The 14,980-nt window shown below is 33.0% G+C and overlaps 1 protein-coding gene across 2 annotated transcripts; it reads left to right on the top strand.

Annotated features, from left to right (window-relative positions):
* The first annotated feature begins 7,606 nt into the window (after nucleotides 1-7,606).
* Nucleotides 7,607-10,719, top strand: LOC113734635 (UDP-glucose iridoid glucosyltransferase-like). Of its 2 annotated transcripts, none has more exons than XM_072084731.1 (3): nucleotides 7,607-8,603; nucleotides 9,038-9,337; nucleotides 9,600-10,719. In XM_072084731.1, the coding sequence occupies exons 1-3, from the start codon at nucleotides 8,486-8,488 to the stop codon at nucleotides 10,469-10,471; spliced, it is 1,290 nt and encodes a 429-aa protein (XP_071940832.1). In that variant the 5' UTR covers nucleotides 7,607-8,485; the 3' UTR covers nucleotides 10,472-10,719. The 2 variants fall into 2 exon arrangements, with proteins under 2 accessions (XP_071940832.1, XP_027117048.1); XM_027261247.2 differs by having other exon boundaries at nucleotides 8,443-8,603; nucleotides 8,707-9,337.
* The last annotated feature ends 4,261 nt before the right edge of the window (nucleotides 10,720-14,980 follow it).

Here is a 14,980-nt window from a genome sequence, read left to right as displayed (position 1 = left end):
AAAATTACACTTTTAAAAATAAGGACGAAAAAAGTTATTTTACACTTTTAAAAGTAAGGATGAAAAAAGTTATTTCGCAAAATGTGAGTGACGTTTCAAATGATTTTCTAAAAAAAGGAAGGAAATTAAACAAGAGAAAAAAAAATAAATGCTCTTTTCTTAAATAAAATTGCAAACAAATTTGTGAAGCAAAACCATAGTTGAATGCCCAATAAAATAATGTAGTCAATTTTGATATCTAAAAGATGGGTTGTTTATACTACCCAGAGAAACTGACTCAATCAATGCATTAATTGGGGTCATACGATAAAAAGAATGTCTCTAAAGCAATCGAAGAGTAAGGGAATTTAGAGGAGAAGAAATATAGAATGTGAGCTCAAAAGATATAGGGAAAGATAGCCGAATGATATAAAAATTGTACTGAAATACTGGTTCACAACTTTCATCTTCTTCAAAGTTATTAATACTTTTCCTGTACATTTCTGATAATTTACAGAATCTTTTTCAGGATCGAAAATCAAAAAATGCACCAATTCCTAAGAGTTTATATTCCAAAAAATATGTAGAAAGGCTGAAGATATAATAATAAATGACATCAAGTACACGTGGTCTAAATCCATAGAGGTATTATTCTTTTTAAACTTATTAGATTCTGAGGCCCTTCAATTTCTTAGGTCATTATAGAAGAATGTACATTCTTAAAAAGAAACAAATTCATACAAACATGACCAACAACTGCAACGCACGTGTTCCCGTACCAGTACTCCAGAAGCTATAAAAAACGGGGGTTAATCACATTTTATCCCCTTAAAGAATACCTCATTTCTCAGTTTACCCCTTAACCTTTAATTTTGCTCACTTAACTCCCTTTAGGACAAAATTGCCCTTGTATTACTTTGACTTTTTAGTTACCTTGTTTTCCTTTCTTTTGTTTCTTTTTCTCTTTCTTCTTTATTTAATTCTTCCTCTTTCCCACAAAAAATTTCACCTTAATGATTGAAATTAAAAAAGAGGAATTGCAAAGATCTATTTTCTTCTTAAATGATTAAAAAAATATTCAAATCACTTTCCTAAAATACAATTTTTTTAGCCTTTCAATTCTTTTAATTTTGGGTTTTCCTCTTTCCTTTCTAGTTTCTCATTTTATTTTCAAGAAAATATCATAAGATGAAATTGTTTTCCTTTCTTTTATTTCTTTTTCTCTTTCTTCTTTCTTTCATCCTTCCCAATAGAAATTCCATGTCAACGAAAATTTTTGTTTTGAGTTTATAATTGCATATTTTTGGGTGAAGGTTTAAAAGACATCAAAAACTAATTTTGATTTTTTGTATGATGCCACGGGTTACAAATTTCAATTGATGATTATTAATCAGGTCACAATTTCATCTTAAGATATTTTCTTGAGAATAAAATAAGAAACTATAAAGGAAAGAGGCAAACCCAAAATTAAAAGAATTGAAAGGCTAAAAAAATTATATTTTAGGAAAGTGATTTGAATATTTTTTTAATTTTTTAAGGAGAAGATAGATCTCTGCAATTCCTCTTTTTTAATTTCAATCATTAAGGTAAAGATTTTTGTGGGAAAGAGGAAGAATTAAATAAAGAAGAAAGAGAAAAAGAAATAAAAGAAAGGAAAACAAGGTAAATGAAAAGTCAAAATAATGCAAGGGCAATTTTGTCCTAAAGGGTGTTAAGTGAGCAAAATTAAAGGTTAGGGGGTAAACTGAGAAATGGGGTATCTTTTAAGGGGATAAAATGTGATTAACCCTAAAAAACGGCTACTATAGAAAAGCGGGCATTTATTTTTGGGAAAATTTCACTTTACCCCCCTGTGATTTAGCATTTTTCACATAATCCCTCTATGGTTTCAAAAGCTATATATAACCCCCTTTATGGTTTGGATTAAAGTGTCAAAGTAATGGAAAGGGTTGATCACATTTTATCCCTTTAAAAAATATCTCATTTCTCAGTTTACCCCCTAACCTTTAATTTTGTTCACTTAACCCCCTTTAGGACAAAATTGCCCTTGCATTATTTTGACTTTTCATTTACCTTGTTTTCCTTTCTTTTATTTCTTTTTCTCTTTCTTCTTTATTTAATTCTTCCTCTTTCCCACAAAAATCTTCACCTTAATGATTGAAATTAAAAAAAAGGAATTGTAGAGATCTATCTTCTCCTTAAATGATTAAAAAAAATATTCAAATCACTTTCCTAAAATAAAATGTTTTTAGCCTTTCAGTTCTTTTAATTTTGCATTTTCCTCTTTCCTTTCTAGTTTCTCATTTTATTCACAAGAAAATATCATAAGATGAAATTATTTTCCTTTCTTTTTTTTCTTTTTCTCTTTCTTCTTTCTTTCATCCTTCCCAATAGAAAATTCCATTTCAACGAAAATTTTTGTTTTGAGTTTGTAATTGCATATTTCTAGGTGACGGTTTAAAAGACATAAAAAATTAATTTTGATTTTTTGTGTGATGCCACGTGTCACAAATTTCAATTGATGATTATTAATCAGGTCACAATTTCATCTTAAGATATTTTCTTGGGAATAAAATGAGAAACTAGAAAGGAAAGAGGAAAACCCAAAATTAAAAGAATTGAAAGGCTAAAAAAATTGTATTTTAGGAATGTGATTTGAATATTTTTTTAATTATTTAAGGAGAAGATAGATCTCTACAATTCCTCTTTTTTAATTTCAATCATTACGGTGAAAATGTTTGTGGGAAAGAGGAAGAATTAAATAAAAAATAAAGAGAAAAAAGAAATAAAAAAAAGGAAAACAAGGTAAATGAAAAGTCAAAATAATGCAAGGGCAATTTTGTCCTAAAGGGGGTTAAGTGATTAAAATTAAAGGTTAGGGGGTAAATTGAGAAATGGAATATTCTTTAATGGGATAAAATATGATTAACCCTAATGGAAATAGTCACTCGTAACGGCGTCATCTAAAATGTCAAAAATACCCTTATGTAAAGTTGAAATTTATGTATTAACTAAGAGGGGTTATGTGTATATTTTAAAAATCATAAGGGGGTTATATGGTAAAATATTAAATCATAGGGGGATTATATGGTAAAATATAAAAATTATACGGGGATTATATGGTAAAATTTTTAGAAGTTCCATTACGAGTGACTATTTTCGTTACTTTGACACTTTAATCCAAACCATGAGGGGGTTATGTATAGCTTTTGAAACCATAGGGGGGTTATGTAAAAAAAGGGTAAACCACAGGGGGGTAAAATGTAATTTATCCTTTATTTTTTCTGCTTTTTCCTCATGATCAGATTTTCAAGCAGATGAAATTAAAGAATCTGGAAGTAAATGAACTCAAATTATTTTAGCTAGAATCAAGACTATACCTGAAATCCACTTGTTTAAGTCTCGCTTTATCCCTCTTTCTCTTTCTAGATGTAGGTGAGACCAATTAATAAAATCTGATTGAATTAATAATTTCTTAAAATCTCTCTAGTCTCTTCTAATTTAAAATCATGGTGTGAGGTTCATCTTCCTCTGTTTCGAGCATGAAATAGATGAAATAAATTAAAAAATGGATGTTCAATAATAAAATCTTCTTTGAACTGTCCATATCCGTCCATTCTGCCGAACCATATCACATCCTGGATATGGTGAATAGGATGAATTGAGATAAATACCTGGATTGACTTTGAAGTGCCCAATAGCTCAAGCCTAGGCGTCTACATTGAAATTTAACCAAACTAATTTCCTTGAAATTCACGAGTCTTATTCAAGAAAATATTGCCAATTTTAGTTTGACAGCACGCATGACATCTTTGCTTGAACATAGACTACAAGGTGTAAATTGTTTGTAAATTAACCAGATTATTGAGAGAGCAATACTCTTTTTCTTTGAGTGATGAACAAGAGAATACTCTTTTTCTGTTTAGGTTGAATCTTTCTTTTGTTCCTTTTCTTCTCAATTTTGACTACCTTTAGTTGTCACAAAAAATTTTGTACTCAGAGGGAGAAAAATCACAAACCTTTCGTGAAAATACAATTAAAAAAATCACTAATTACTATATAATTTTCGTGAAGATGTCAAATCAAGAGTGCAACCAAGCATTTTAGGATGTGGATATGAGCTCCAAATATGTTAAACTAGTCGTCAATTTTGTTATTTGCGTTTAGTCCTTTTTTTGCAATAACCATATTGAGTTTGTTTGTCATTATGTTATTTTTTGTTGAATCACTTTAGTGATTTTTCGAACAAAGAAAAGACACAAGATAAATTAACATAATGTAAGCCTAGATCATTCTTTATTTGATCTACCAATTTTCATGCACATTAATTTTAGCAGTCATGCAGAATGATAAGCTTTTATGAAACCCTTTTTAATCAGAGGGGCAAATTACACTTTATCTCCCTGTGGTTTAGTGTTTTTTACATAATTCCTCTATGATTTTAAAAATTATACATAATCCCCTCATGATTTGGATTAAAGTATCAAATTGATGGAAATGATCATTCATAACAGAGTCACCTAAAATGTAAAAAAATACCTCTATGTAAAGTTGAAAATTATTTATTAACCAAGGGGGAGTTATGTGTATATTTTGAAAATCATAAGGGAGTGATATGGTAAAGCATTAAATCGTAAGGGAGTTATATAGTAAAACATAAAATCATACGGGGTTAGTGTGTCATTATAAGGGTAATTTCGACATTTTCAAAAGTTCCGTTACGAATGACTATTTCCGTCATTTTGACACTTTAATCCAAATAATGAGGGGGTTATGTATTGCTTTTGAAATCATGGGAGTTACGTAAAAAATACTAAATTATAGGGGATAAAGTGTAATTTGCCCTAATCAAAAAGACAAAGAAAGAGTTGAATGATAAACGTATAAAAACTCTCCTTATCCTTATCCGGAGGTGATACTGCCAAGAAAGTCTCTTGTTTCCTTCTCTGTTAGATTACTGTAAAATTGACTAGTTCAGCAAATGATAGCTACAGATAATATACATGAAGAAATAATTGTCTTAGTTTTGAGTATGCAGCCAAGAAAAGAACACGATAAGCTTCCCCGAGCGAACAGATAAACAGGGTTACCAATTCTGACCAGTAATCCTAAAATCTGTGATTAGCAACATAGATCAAGTCCATTAAATTTGGATAACAACTTGAACTATTCTTTCCAAAAGTCCAAAAAAGAGTGCTAATCACGGCTGAAATGCCTACCAGAGCATGAAATTAAGGAGTGCTAATCACTGCTGAAATCTAACAAGTACCCTCAAAGGAGAACTACTAATACAAAACATGAAAAGCCCGCCCGAGCATATTTCAGAGCATCAAAGAGATTATTGATGCTATTATGATGCAGGTAATCAATTTGCGGATCTAGCAAATTCCAGGTAATTAAGTAATCCTAGAAGTTCTATATCCTGTTATAATAAATCGTCTGGATCTATCTACAAGAATAAGAGGACAAAGAAAGCATTACTATGTTATCGCCCCAATGCAAATAGAGCATTAACCAGCATGGCAGCTGCTGAAATTTTGACTTCTTTTACAAGCTCCATTGTTTTTTTCGAGTATTTAAAACTAACAAATTAGTGAACTTCCAGGCTATCTAGGAAGAAGAAGCAGAGAGCGATATGGAGAAGCTACAAGTAGAAAGATGTCGTCGTGTGGTGATAGTTCCATACCCAGTTCCAGCTGGGATGTCTCCCCAAAGAATCTTGTAGGTCTAGCATCTACTATCAACACAAACTGCAAAGAATCATTCAGGGAATGCTCAAGTCAAATGATGCAGCAGCAGCAGCAGGAGGAGAAACAAAGTGATCAGGTTGTGTGCATCATCTATGATTTTCTAATGCATTTTGCAGAAACAGTGGCGAATCAAATGAGTCTTCCCAGTTCCTTGCATCATTCCCAGGGCTTAAAGCTGAGGGCTATAAGCCTATAACTCCTTGCAAGGTATGCAACACATAAAAAATTTCCAACGTCGTGCGGCCAATGTGTGAGAGAATGTGATTTTGTTAAAACATAGGGGCCAATGTCGAGGGAAAAGGGTATCTCCATTTTTTTTTTTTTTTTTTGGGAAGTAGGCCGGAAGGTGGGGGTGGGAGCAATTATGAGTAAAAACTCAAATTTTTATAAACTTGTCAAGCCCATAAATGTGGCTTCTCAGTTGGGATTAACTTCGGAGTTTGGACTGCCTATTAGCTCAAGCACTGGCGTCTGCACATGGGATTTTAACCAAACTAAAGGCCCTTTATATTCTGTAGTCTAGTTCAAGAAAATACTTGCCAAAGTCAAGTTTCACAGCTAGCCTGACATCTTTGCTTGATATTCTGTAGTCTAGTTCAAGAAAATTCTTTGCAAACTAACCAGATTATGGAGAGTAATGCTCTTGTTCTTTGAGTGATCAACAGGAGGATAAACGATGATTCTATTTAGGATCAGTCCTTTTGTTCCTTCTCTACTTAAACATTTTTTAGACAAATTAATAGTTGGGTTAATAACACTTTGCCCCCCGAACCTATGGGATGGTAACACTTTACCACCTTGAACTTCGGAAATATGCATTTTGCTTTATACTTTTAATTTTGGCAAATCCATATACATATTTTTCTTTCCAAATAAGCCCCAATCTTCTTATTTTCTCAATGGTTAACTTTTAGATTGTTGCATTTTCTTATTAGATATTCATCAAAATATTCTACTACTACATGATGTAATGTTGGACAGTAGTTTAATTAAGTTATTGTGTAGATTTATGTATAATTTTGCGTCGGTTTAAATAGGACTCCACTCGCGTCCTGCCCCCGTCTTATATAAAATGTATTATAGCACTAATATGTATGTATATATTGCAATTTAAAATTAACAAAATAGCATTCTGGTGTGATAAAAATAATGTGCCCTTTCTTGGCAAGATAAGGCGGTAGTTAGGAGAGTTTTTTTTAATTTAATTTATACTATAATCTAACACCATAACATGTAACAGCAGAATATTATGGTGAATACATAACAGGAAAATACAATATAAAAGTTGACTATTCAGATTTTAGGAAACTTGGGGATAATTTGGAAAGAAAAAGAGGCACATAGGCTGGTCAAAATTAAAAGTACAAAACATAATTCATTTTGGGGGTATAATGTATATTTTAAAAATACAGGGTAGTAAACTATTACCGCCCTATAGGTGTGTTTGGATTGCATTTTCCGTCATTTTTCATGAAATAATTACTGTAGCGATTTGATATATATGAGGAAAAAAGGTGATAGGGAAATGTGATCACGGAAAACAACAATATTTTCCGACGGAAACAAGCAATCCAAGCATGGCCCCCTTAATACTTTCTATGGAGCAATCCTTTCTAGAGTAATTAAGTACGGTCATTACAGATTGCTTCTGCTACACCTGAGTTGAATCTGATCTTCAAGGTGATTTGAGCATATTAGCTAGCTACCTTTACTGGTGGTCACAATAAAGTATTTGGAAGAAGAAATTTCACATATTTTTCAATAAAAAACAAATAGAAGAAAACCACCTGATTGCTGATAAAATTTGTGAAGCTGTAAGATCAATGGTTCAACCACTTAAAGAAGTGACCTATGAGCTGAAAATTTGTCAAACTAGTTGTCATTCTCATGTGGGTATGGTCCATTTTGCCTGTATTTATATCGAATTTGTTTGTTAGTGTTGTCGTTGCTGAAGCATTACAGTGATTCTTTCCAAAATGGAAAAGACAAAATAAATTAAAATAATGTAAGCTTTGCTCTTCTTTGTTTAGTCTACCAATGTCCATACACATTAATCTACGTGACACGCAGAATCATAATCTGCTATCAACCCTATTTTAATCATTCCTTCAAAAAAAAACCCTATTTTAATCAGAAAAGGCAAAGAAAGAGTTGAATGGTAAGCAGATGAAAAACTCACCTAATCCTTATCCAGAGGCAATACTATCAAGAAATTTAGTCTTTTTTTCCTTCTCTATTATTTTTTTTTTTTTTTTTTTTGTCATCACTGGGGTATCCGGGCCTACACCCGACTAGTCCCACAGCGCCCCAGCAGAGCGGGCCCGACCGATGCTGAAGAATTTAACAGCTGGGATGCTGCCTGGGATCGAACCCAGGTGGAACTCAGCTAAGGAGCCTCCTTCCACCAGCAGACCAACCCAGCGCGGGCTTCTCTATTAGATTACTATAAAATTGACTTGTTCAGGAAAATGACAGCTACAGATAATGTAAAAGTAGAAAGCCACCAAAATAACGGTCACAATTTTGATTATGCGAACCAAGAAAAGAGGACAAAAATTTTCCACTAGCTAACTGACAACAAGCTTACCAATTCTGACCAGCAATCTTAAATTTAATGATCAGCAACATTGTGCAAATCCATTGAATTTGGACAACAGTTTGTGAATTATATATGGCTCCGTTTCTTGAACTGTTGTTTCCTAAAGTCAAGTCCAAAAAGGGTGCTAATCACTGTGGAAGACTTAAAAAATCCTGAAATGAGAACTACTAATAGAAAACATGAAAAGCCAACCAGATCATGTTTCAGAGCATCAAGGAGATTGTGGATGCTAGTCTCATCCAGACACTCAACTTGTGGATCTAGAAAATTGCCAGGTAAATAATCCAATCCCTAAGTTGCATATTGTCTTGTAATATTTCATCTGGATCCAGAAGAATAAGAAGACACAGAAAGAATTACTTTGTTGTTGTTCAAAAGCTAGTGCAGCATTAACAAGGACCAGCAAGGCTGCAGTTGGAATATTGTCATCTTTTACAAGCTGTGGTGAAATTTTAAGCATACGAAACTGAGCAAGTCAGTGAACATCCATCTAGAAAGAAGAAACAGATCCGGAATATGGAGAAGCTACAAGCAGAAAGATGTCGCCGCGTGGTGCTAGTTGCATACCCACTGCAAGGGCACTTGAATCCACTGCTTGATCTGGCCAACATCCTTCATTCCAGGGGTTTCTCAATCACAATTGTGCACACCAAATTCAACTTTCCCGATCCTGCCAACCATCCTGATTTTCAATTTGTGCCGATTTCAGATGGTATATCGAGCTGGGATGTCTCGCCTTCCAATCTTGTACGTTTAGCATCTGCTATCAACACAAATTGTAGAGAACCTTTCAGGGAATGCTTAAGTCAAATGATGCAGCAGCAGCAGGAGGAGAAACAACATGATCAGGTTGTGTGCATCATCTATGATTTTCTCATGCATTTTGCAGAAACAGTGGCGAATCAAATGAGTCTTCCTAGCATCATTTTTAGGACCAGCAATGCTGCTGCATTGCTTGCTTTGTGCAAACTTCCCAGGCTTAAAGCAGAGGGCTTTAACTGCTTGCAAGGTATGCAACACCTAAAAAGTTTCTGAAAGCTATCGGGGATTCCAATGTAGTACTGAAAGTAAACACATTATGCTACATAGATCTGTATGCATATAACAATGTTACATCACTAGTCTATATTATGTCTTACATTTGATATGATCTTTTCTTAGGCCTAGCCTCCAGATCAATGAATTCATCAAAGTTAATAGCAGCTTTTTCTTGACAAATTCTATTTATAAGATGCATTATTGAATCAGAATAAGACTAATCTTTATCACAGATTCTACATCGAACGAGTTGGTTCCAGGACTTCATCCTTTAAGGTTCAAGGATCTACCAACTGCCAGCATGGGTAACTTAGAGAATTTATTACAACTGGTTGCAGTTGTATGCAACATAAGAACTTCTAGTGCCATCATTCAGAACACCATGGACTGCCTTGAGTATTCCTCATTGAGACAGCTTCAGGAGCATTACAGTGTTCCACTTTTCACATTAGGCCCTTTGCACAAGATGGCTCTTGCAAAACCAATAAATTTAGTAAGCAAGGATGACAACACCTGCATTGAATGGCTTGAAAAGAAGGCTCCAAACTCAGTGATTTATGTAAGCTTGGGAAGCATCGCGAGAATGGATCAGAATGAATTAACAGAGATGGCATGGGGTCTAGCTAACAGTGATCAACCGTTCCTCTGGGTTATCCGGCCTGGCTTAGGTGGTGGCTCAGATGCACATTTGCCCGAGGGTTTTCAAGAGCTTACTGGTAACAGAGGCTGCATAGTGAAATGGGCACCCCAAAAGGATGTCTTAGCACACCCTGCTGTTGGGGGATTTTGGAGCCACTGTGGCTGGAATTCGACTTTGGAAAGTATAAGCGAAGGAGTACCAATGATATGCAAGCCATATTTTGTCGACCAAACGGTGAATGCAAGATACCTGACTCATGAATGGGGCATAGGCATAGAACTGGATGAAGTGGTGCAGAGAACAAATGTTGCAAAAGCTATAAGAAGAATCCTAGTTGAAGAAGAAGGCTCAAGAATGAGGCAGAAAGTGATTGCTCTCAAGGAACAGATCAAACATTGCATCAAGGAAGGTGGTTCTTCTTACAATTCTTTGAATGAGTTAGTGCAGTTCATATCATCCCTCTGATTTTCATATCAGGGCAGTGGAAGCTAATAAAGATTTAAGCCTACATTACATTTCTTGATGGAATTGGGGATTTTCATCGGTTTGACATGGAGCCAACATTTTACAGATTCATATTTTGGATTAGAATCTGTATTGCACCTGGATGGCATCAGATGCCAAAATTATTTACTGATTTGAATCTGTTTCAAACTCCCTCCTTGAGTTTGCTAAACAATTTGTGCTGGACTGTTTCGAGCAATTTTGATAAACTTCTGTCTTGTTATCAAAATATAAAATTAAATTGATAAATATAAAACTGAATATTGAATAGCAAGATAATTGTCGCATCATTAGTATGTTAACCTATAAAAGAGATTTAAGAAATCAAAAATGAAAACGAGCGTTAGAACGTGAAGTTTCAAAAATGGATGCCTCAGTTTTTCCAAAATTTAGTCTCCTTTTCATCGACTTGAGTGTTCAATTTTTTTTTTTTTTTGGCATTGTCCATACTATTATTTAGGAGATAACAACTCCTTCATCTCACCAATGAACTAGGCTGATCAATTCCCATAATCTTTAAATTTTATTTACCAGTTTATGCAAAATTTATAAGAGAAATAAAATGTACAATGTGGATTTCAACGTCTTTAAGGTAATTAAAATATTGAATTGTTTTGCTGATTTAAACCATAACTTTGTCTCTTTAAAATGAAAAATACTATATTTAAGCTCATATTTAGATCAGATTTATAACTACTTTTTACTTGCAACATCAAGTCATAAATTTTGAGTTCACTAAATCGTTGAGAATCTTAAGCCTTATAAGCGACTTATAGTTCCGAAAATTTTTTTAACTCGTGGTGGTGATTGAAACAGAATCCACTAAAAATTTTTCATACCAAAGAAAAGAAAAAGAAAAAATTAATACTATTTGATCATTGTCACATCACATTTGCCTATTTGTACCTACCTACAATCTATTCCCTTAGACTCAAGGTCCCCTCGGCCAATTGTCTCTCGATAGCTCCGTCGTTGATTAACTTGATTGATCTAATTCTAACCAGATCCTTGCTTTTCCCCAGCAAAAGTAACCTCCATTAGAAACAAATTAAGCTTTATATATACATGTGTGTATATATATATATATATATAGAGAGAGAGAGAGAGAGAGAGAGAGAGAGGACATGGGCCAAGGTCAGGTTTAAGCGTCCTTTGAGAATCCAAACAGAATGTTTGAGCCAAGTCTATACGGCGAGCTTAGGAGAACGAAATTGTGAAGGCGCGGAAGTTTGGGCCATTGACTTGCTTTGGATGTTAGAAGAAACAAATTGAGTCCAAAAGTGTTTTTATTTCTTTTTCATGGATCAGCCTGCTTCAACATCTTGTACGATGAGTTTATTTATGCACCACAACTAAAACGAGAAGGGCCCATATTTTTCTTAATAACTACTTATAAGATTGATTTTAATTTCTTTGACCGAAAACATGACATCATAAATACTCATTGAGGTGGGATAATTTTTAAATAAGCTGTGGCCACTTATATTAAATTTTTTCTACCTATATTGATTGTCTCTCTTTTTCTCTTATTAATTTGTTATACTACAAGTGCTTAGATTTATCCACCTCATTTTCAGTGGAATTTTGGATTATAATGCACCAAAAGACAGCTAAGAATTACTAGAATGAAAGAGATTGATAATATACTTTTTTGTAAAAAAAAAAAAAAGAAACCGCCAAGGGAAAAAAGAAAAGGATAGATAGGAGAAGAAGGATAGATGACACAAATTCTACAAGTATCTAGGTGCACTAAATAGACCAATTAACAAATACTAAAGTCAAAGAAATGGAAAACTTAGTAGTTGGGAATTCACACATTTGGAATAATAATTTAGGGTGACTTTTGAGGTGTATTGGTAATTAAAAATTGTTACTACCCGTAAAAGCAGGGAAGTTTGCCGGTTAATCCTTAATTGTCAGAAAGTATCGTCAACTACTTGTCTAGAGCCCAAGAATATTCCCCCCCCACACTCCTTCCTATTCATAGGCTTCTTTTCAACCCTTATTTTATCCCTTACCTTTGTAGTGCTACACAATCCATGTCTCCACTTTACTTCTCTCAAAACAAACAATAGAAAATTGCATTGACCACAAGAAGAAATAACTTAGCTCAAATTTCAAGGTGCTACATTATTGAGATTAAACAATGGCATGATTTTAGTCGGTTTTTTGGATAATTTTTTTTTTTAAAAAAAAAGTGTTGTAACAACATAAAGTCCACTAGTTTATTTTTATCTCTACCAAGAGCAAATTTTCAAGGCAACTTGTGCAACGTAAGTTAAACTAATTAGGATTACAGAGTTTTACAGAGTAATTAGTGTATTCGTAGAAAAATGATCGAGTTACGAATATATTTCTCTGCTATTCAAAGAAAAAGTAGTGTTATTTTTGCTAATGAAGAAAGAGGGCGTGTAGTTATTGCCTAGTTGTGCCATGTCCTACGCTCAATTATTATTAATTTTTTGTTCCCTTATAAGAAAGTTCATTATTTGCTAATCATAGTGTATTAGTCTCAATCAACCAAAGAAGAAATTGCTCCAAATGCATGGCAAGGCTTTTGTAGATGAAGAAATAGACGTAGCTCGCCCATATGGGCCTACTTGTAGCTTGGTTTTGTGTAATAGCCTAATATCGCTGGGGCTGATTGGGTTAGTGTAAGGTTTGTCCCTAGCAGTTCATGGTCAAGACTCAAGAGTGGGCCACAATTGATATTTAAATGTGTGTACTTACAATTTCGAATTATAAATTGAATCCCAAGTGTTTGTGTTGTCTTTTTTTTTTTTTTTTTTTGGGTTCAAGGCTTGTAATTTTTCACATAAAATCGATTCTAATATTTACATTAGAGGATTTAGATCCCATTTGGATTATTATTTTCTGAATATTTTGTAAAAAATGTACTATAACCGTTTGATATGCGTGAGATAAAAAAATGACAACGAAATGTGTTTATGAAAAAGGTAAAGATTTTTTTAAAAAAATGACAATTCAAATAATTAAGGCCTTAGTCTTTAATTAGTTTTTAATTTTAGAATGTCAGATATGTAGAAAACTATATGTACACTGAGTTTTTTTTAAAATTTTAGAATATCAAATATTTGCATACCTATTTGCTTTTATTAACATAACTACGTATATTGAGTTGAAGAAATTAATTACAAACTCTTTTATCATATAGAAAGTACATACAAAAGCATTTCATCAAATCGCAACATAATTTAGCAATTACGAGAAGTTCCAATTCTGATGAGATTACCACTTCACATTAAATCGTGCAGCAAGATAAATTATCCACCAAAAAAGTTTTCAAATTTTAAAAAAAAAAATCGATTTTTTGTAAAGTTGTCTGAACATTTACAAATCTCATGGATTTGATTAGAGCTTAATTTTTTTTTTCTACTGATTAATTTACAAATCTCGAAATTCGGACACATAAACATTCATTGAACTCTTTCTTTTGGACTTGTGAGTTGTGATGTATCTTTCCACACACTTGGTTAGATAGTAGAAAACCTATAAGTTCACTTTGCCAGTAATTATCTAAGTCGATAAAGAAAACTTATATAGCTTTTCTATAGCTTGTGGTTGAGGCCTTTTCCACTTTGGCATTTTGGAAAGACATCTCAAATTGAAATATTCCTTCCAAGAAACCTCAGATTCCCTCCATCCATTTTCATTTTCGGACGGTAAGAAATTAATGCATTTTAAAACTAACCCTTAACCCTGGTATATATATAAGTAAATTTTCAAGTTCTTCATCAAATACATTCATCTATCAAAATTTAATTATGGATTTTTAAATAAACATTCATTTAAGCCTGACACATTTGTCGCTTAAGTTAAATTATATTACATTAAAAAAATTGGTTAATTATTAACCTTAATCATTAAGCTCCTGCTGTCTTTGATTCCTTCAAGGCTTTGATTGGAAGAGACTTCCACCCTTCTTTTTTTGCAGATTTTAATTTTAGTATAATCTAATGGAAAAATGTTAAAAGAACTTTAAGTGTCAGTTACCAACTCTCCAATAAATTGTTAAATAGTGGAAAAATATATTTACCTCGGTTTTTGTGCAGTTTGACCAATGAGAAGGCTACACTTGTCCATTTAGATTTTATTTATTTGGTCAAATATAGGAAGTTGCATATGTTGGTGTGTTTCAATGATTGATGGTCACGTTAGCTCTGTAGATGTGTGGTATTTATTGAGGACTTGAATTAGGTAGGGTTTGGTAACAAACGAAGTTTTCTTTCTCATTTTCTTTTTTGGAGAAAAAAAACTAAAAATATATTGCTTTTTCATTTGTCAAATTAGGTAGATATATTGCTTTTCTCTTATTTTCGGCATTGTAATTCATCTAAGATGATAATTGCAAACAACATGAAAAGTGACAAATCCATATATATGAAACCACAGGAACCCCTATTCTTTTGAAGAATGGAAATTTTGAGAGTTAAATTGAAGTTTTTATTT

The sequence above is a fragment of the Coffea arabica genome, chromosome 3e, assembly GCF_036785885.1.
Source record: "Coffea arabica cultivar ET-39 chromosome 3e, Coffea Arabica ET-39 HiFi, whole genome shotgun sequence".
Taxonomy (NCBI): domain Eukaryota; kingdom Viridiplantae; phylum Streptophyta; class Magnoliopsida; order Gentianales; family Rubiaceae; genus Coffea; species Coffea arabica.
This window is presented reverse-complemented; position numbering and strand designations above follow the sequence as displayed.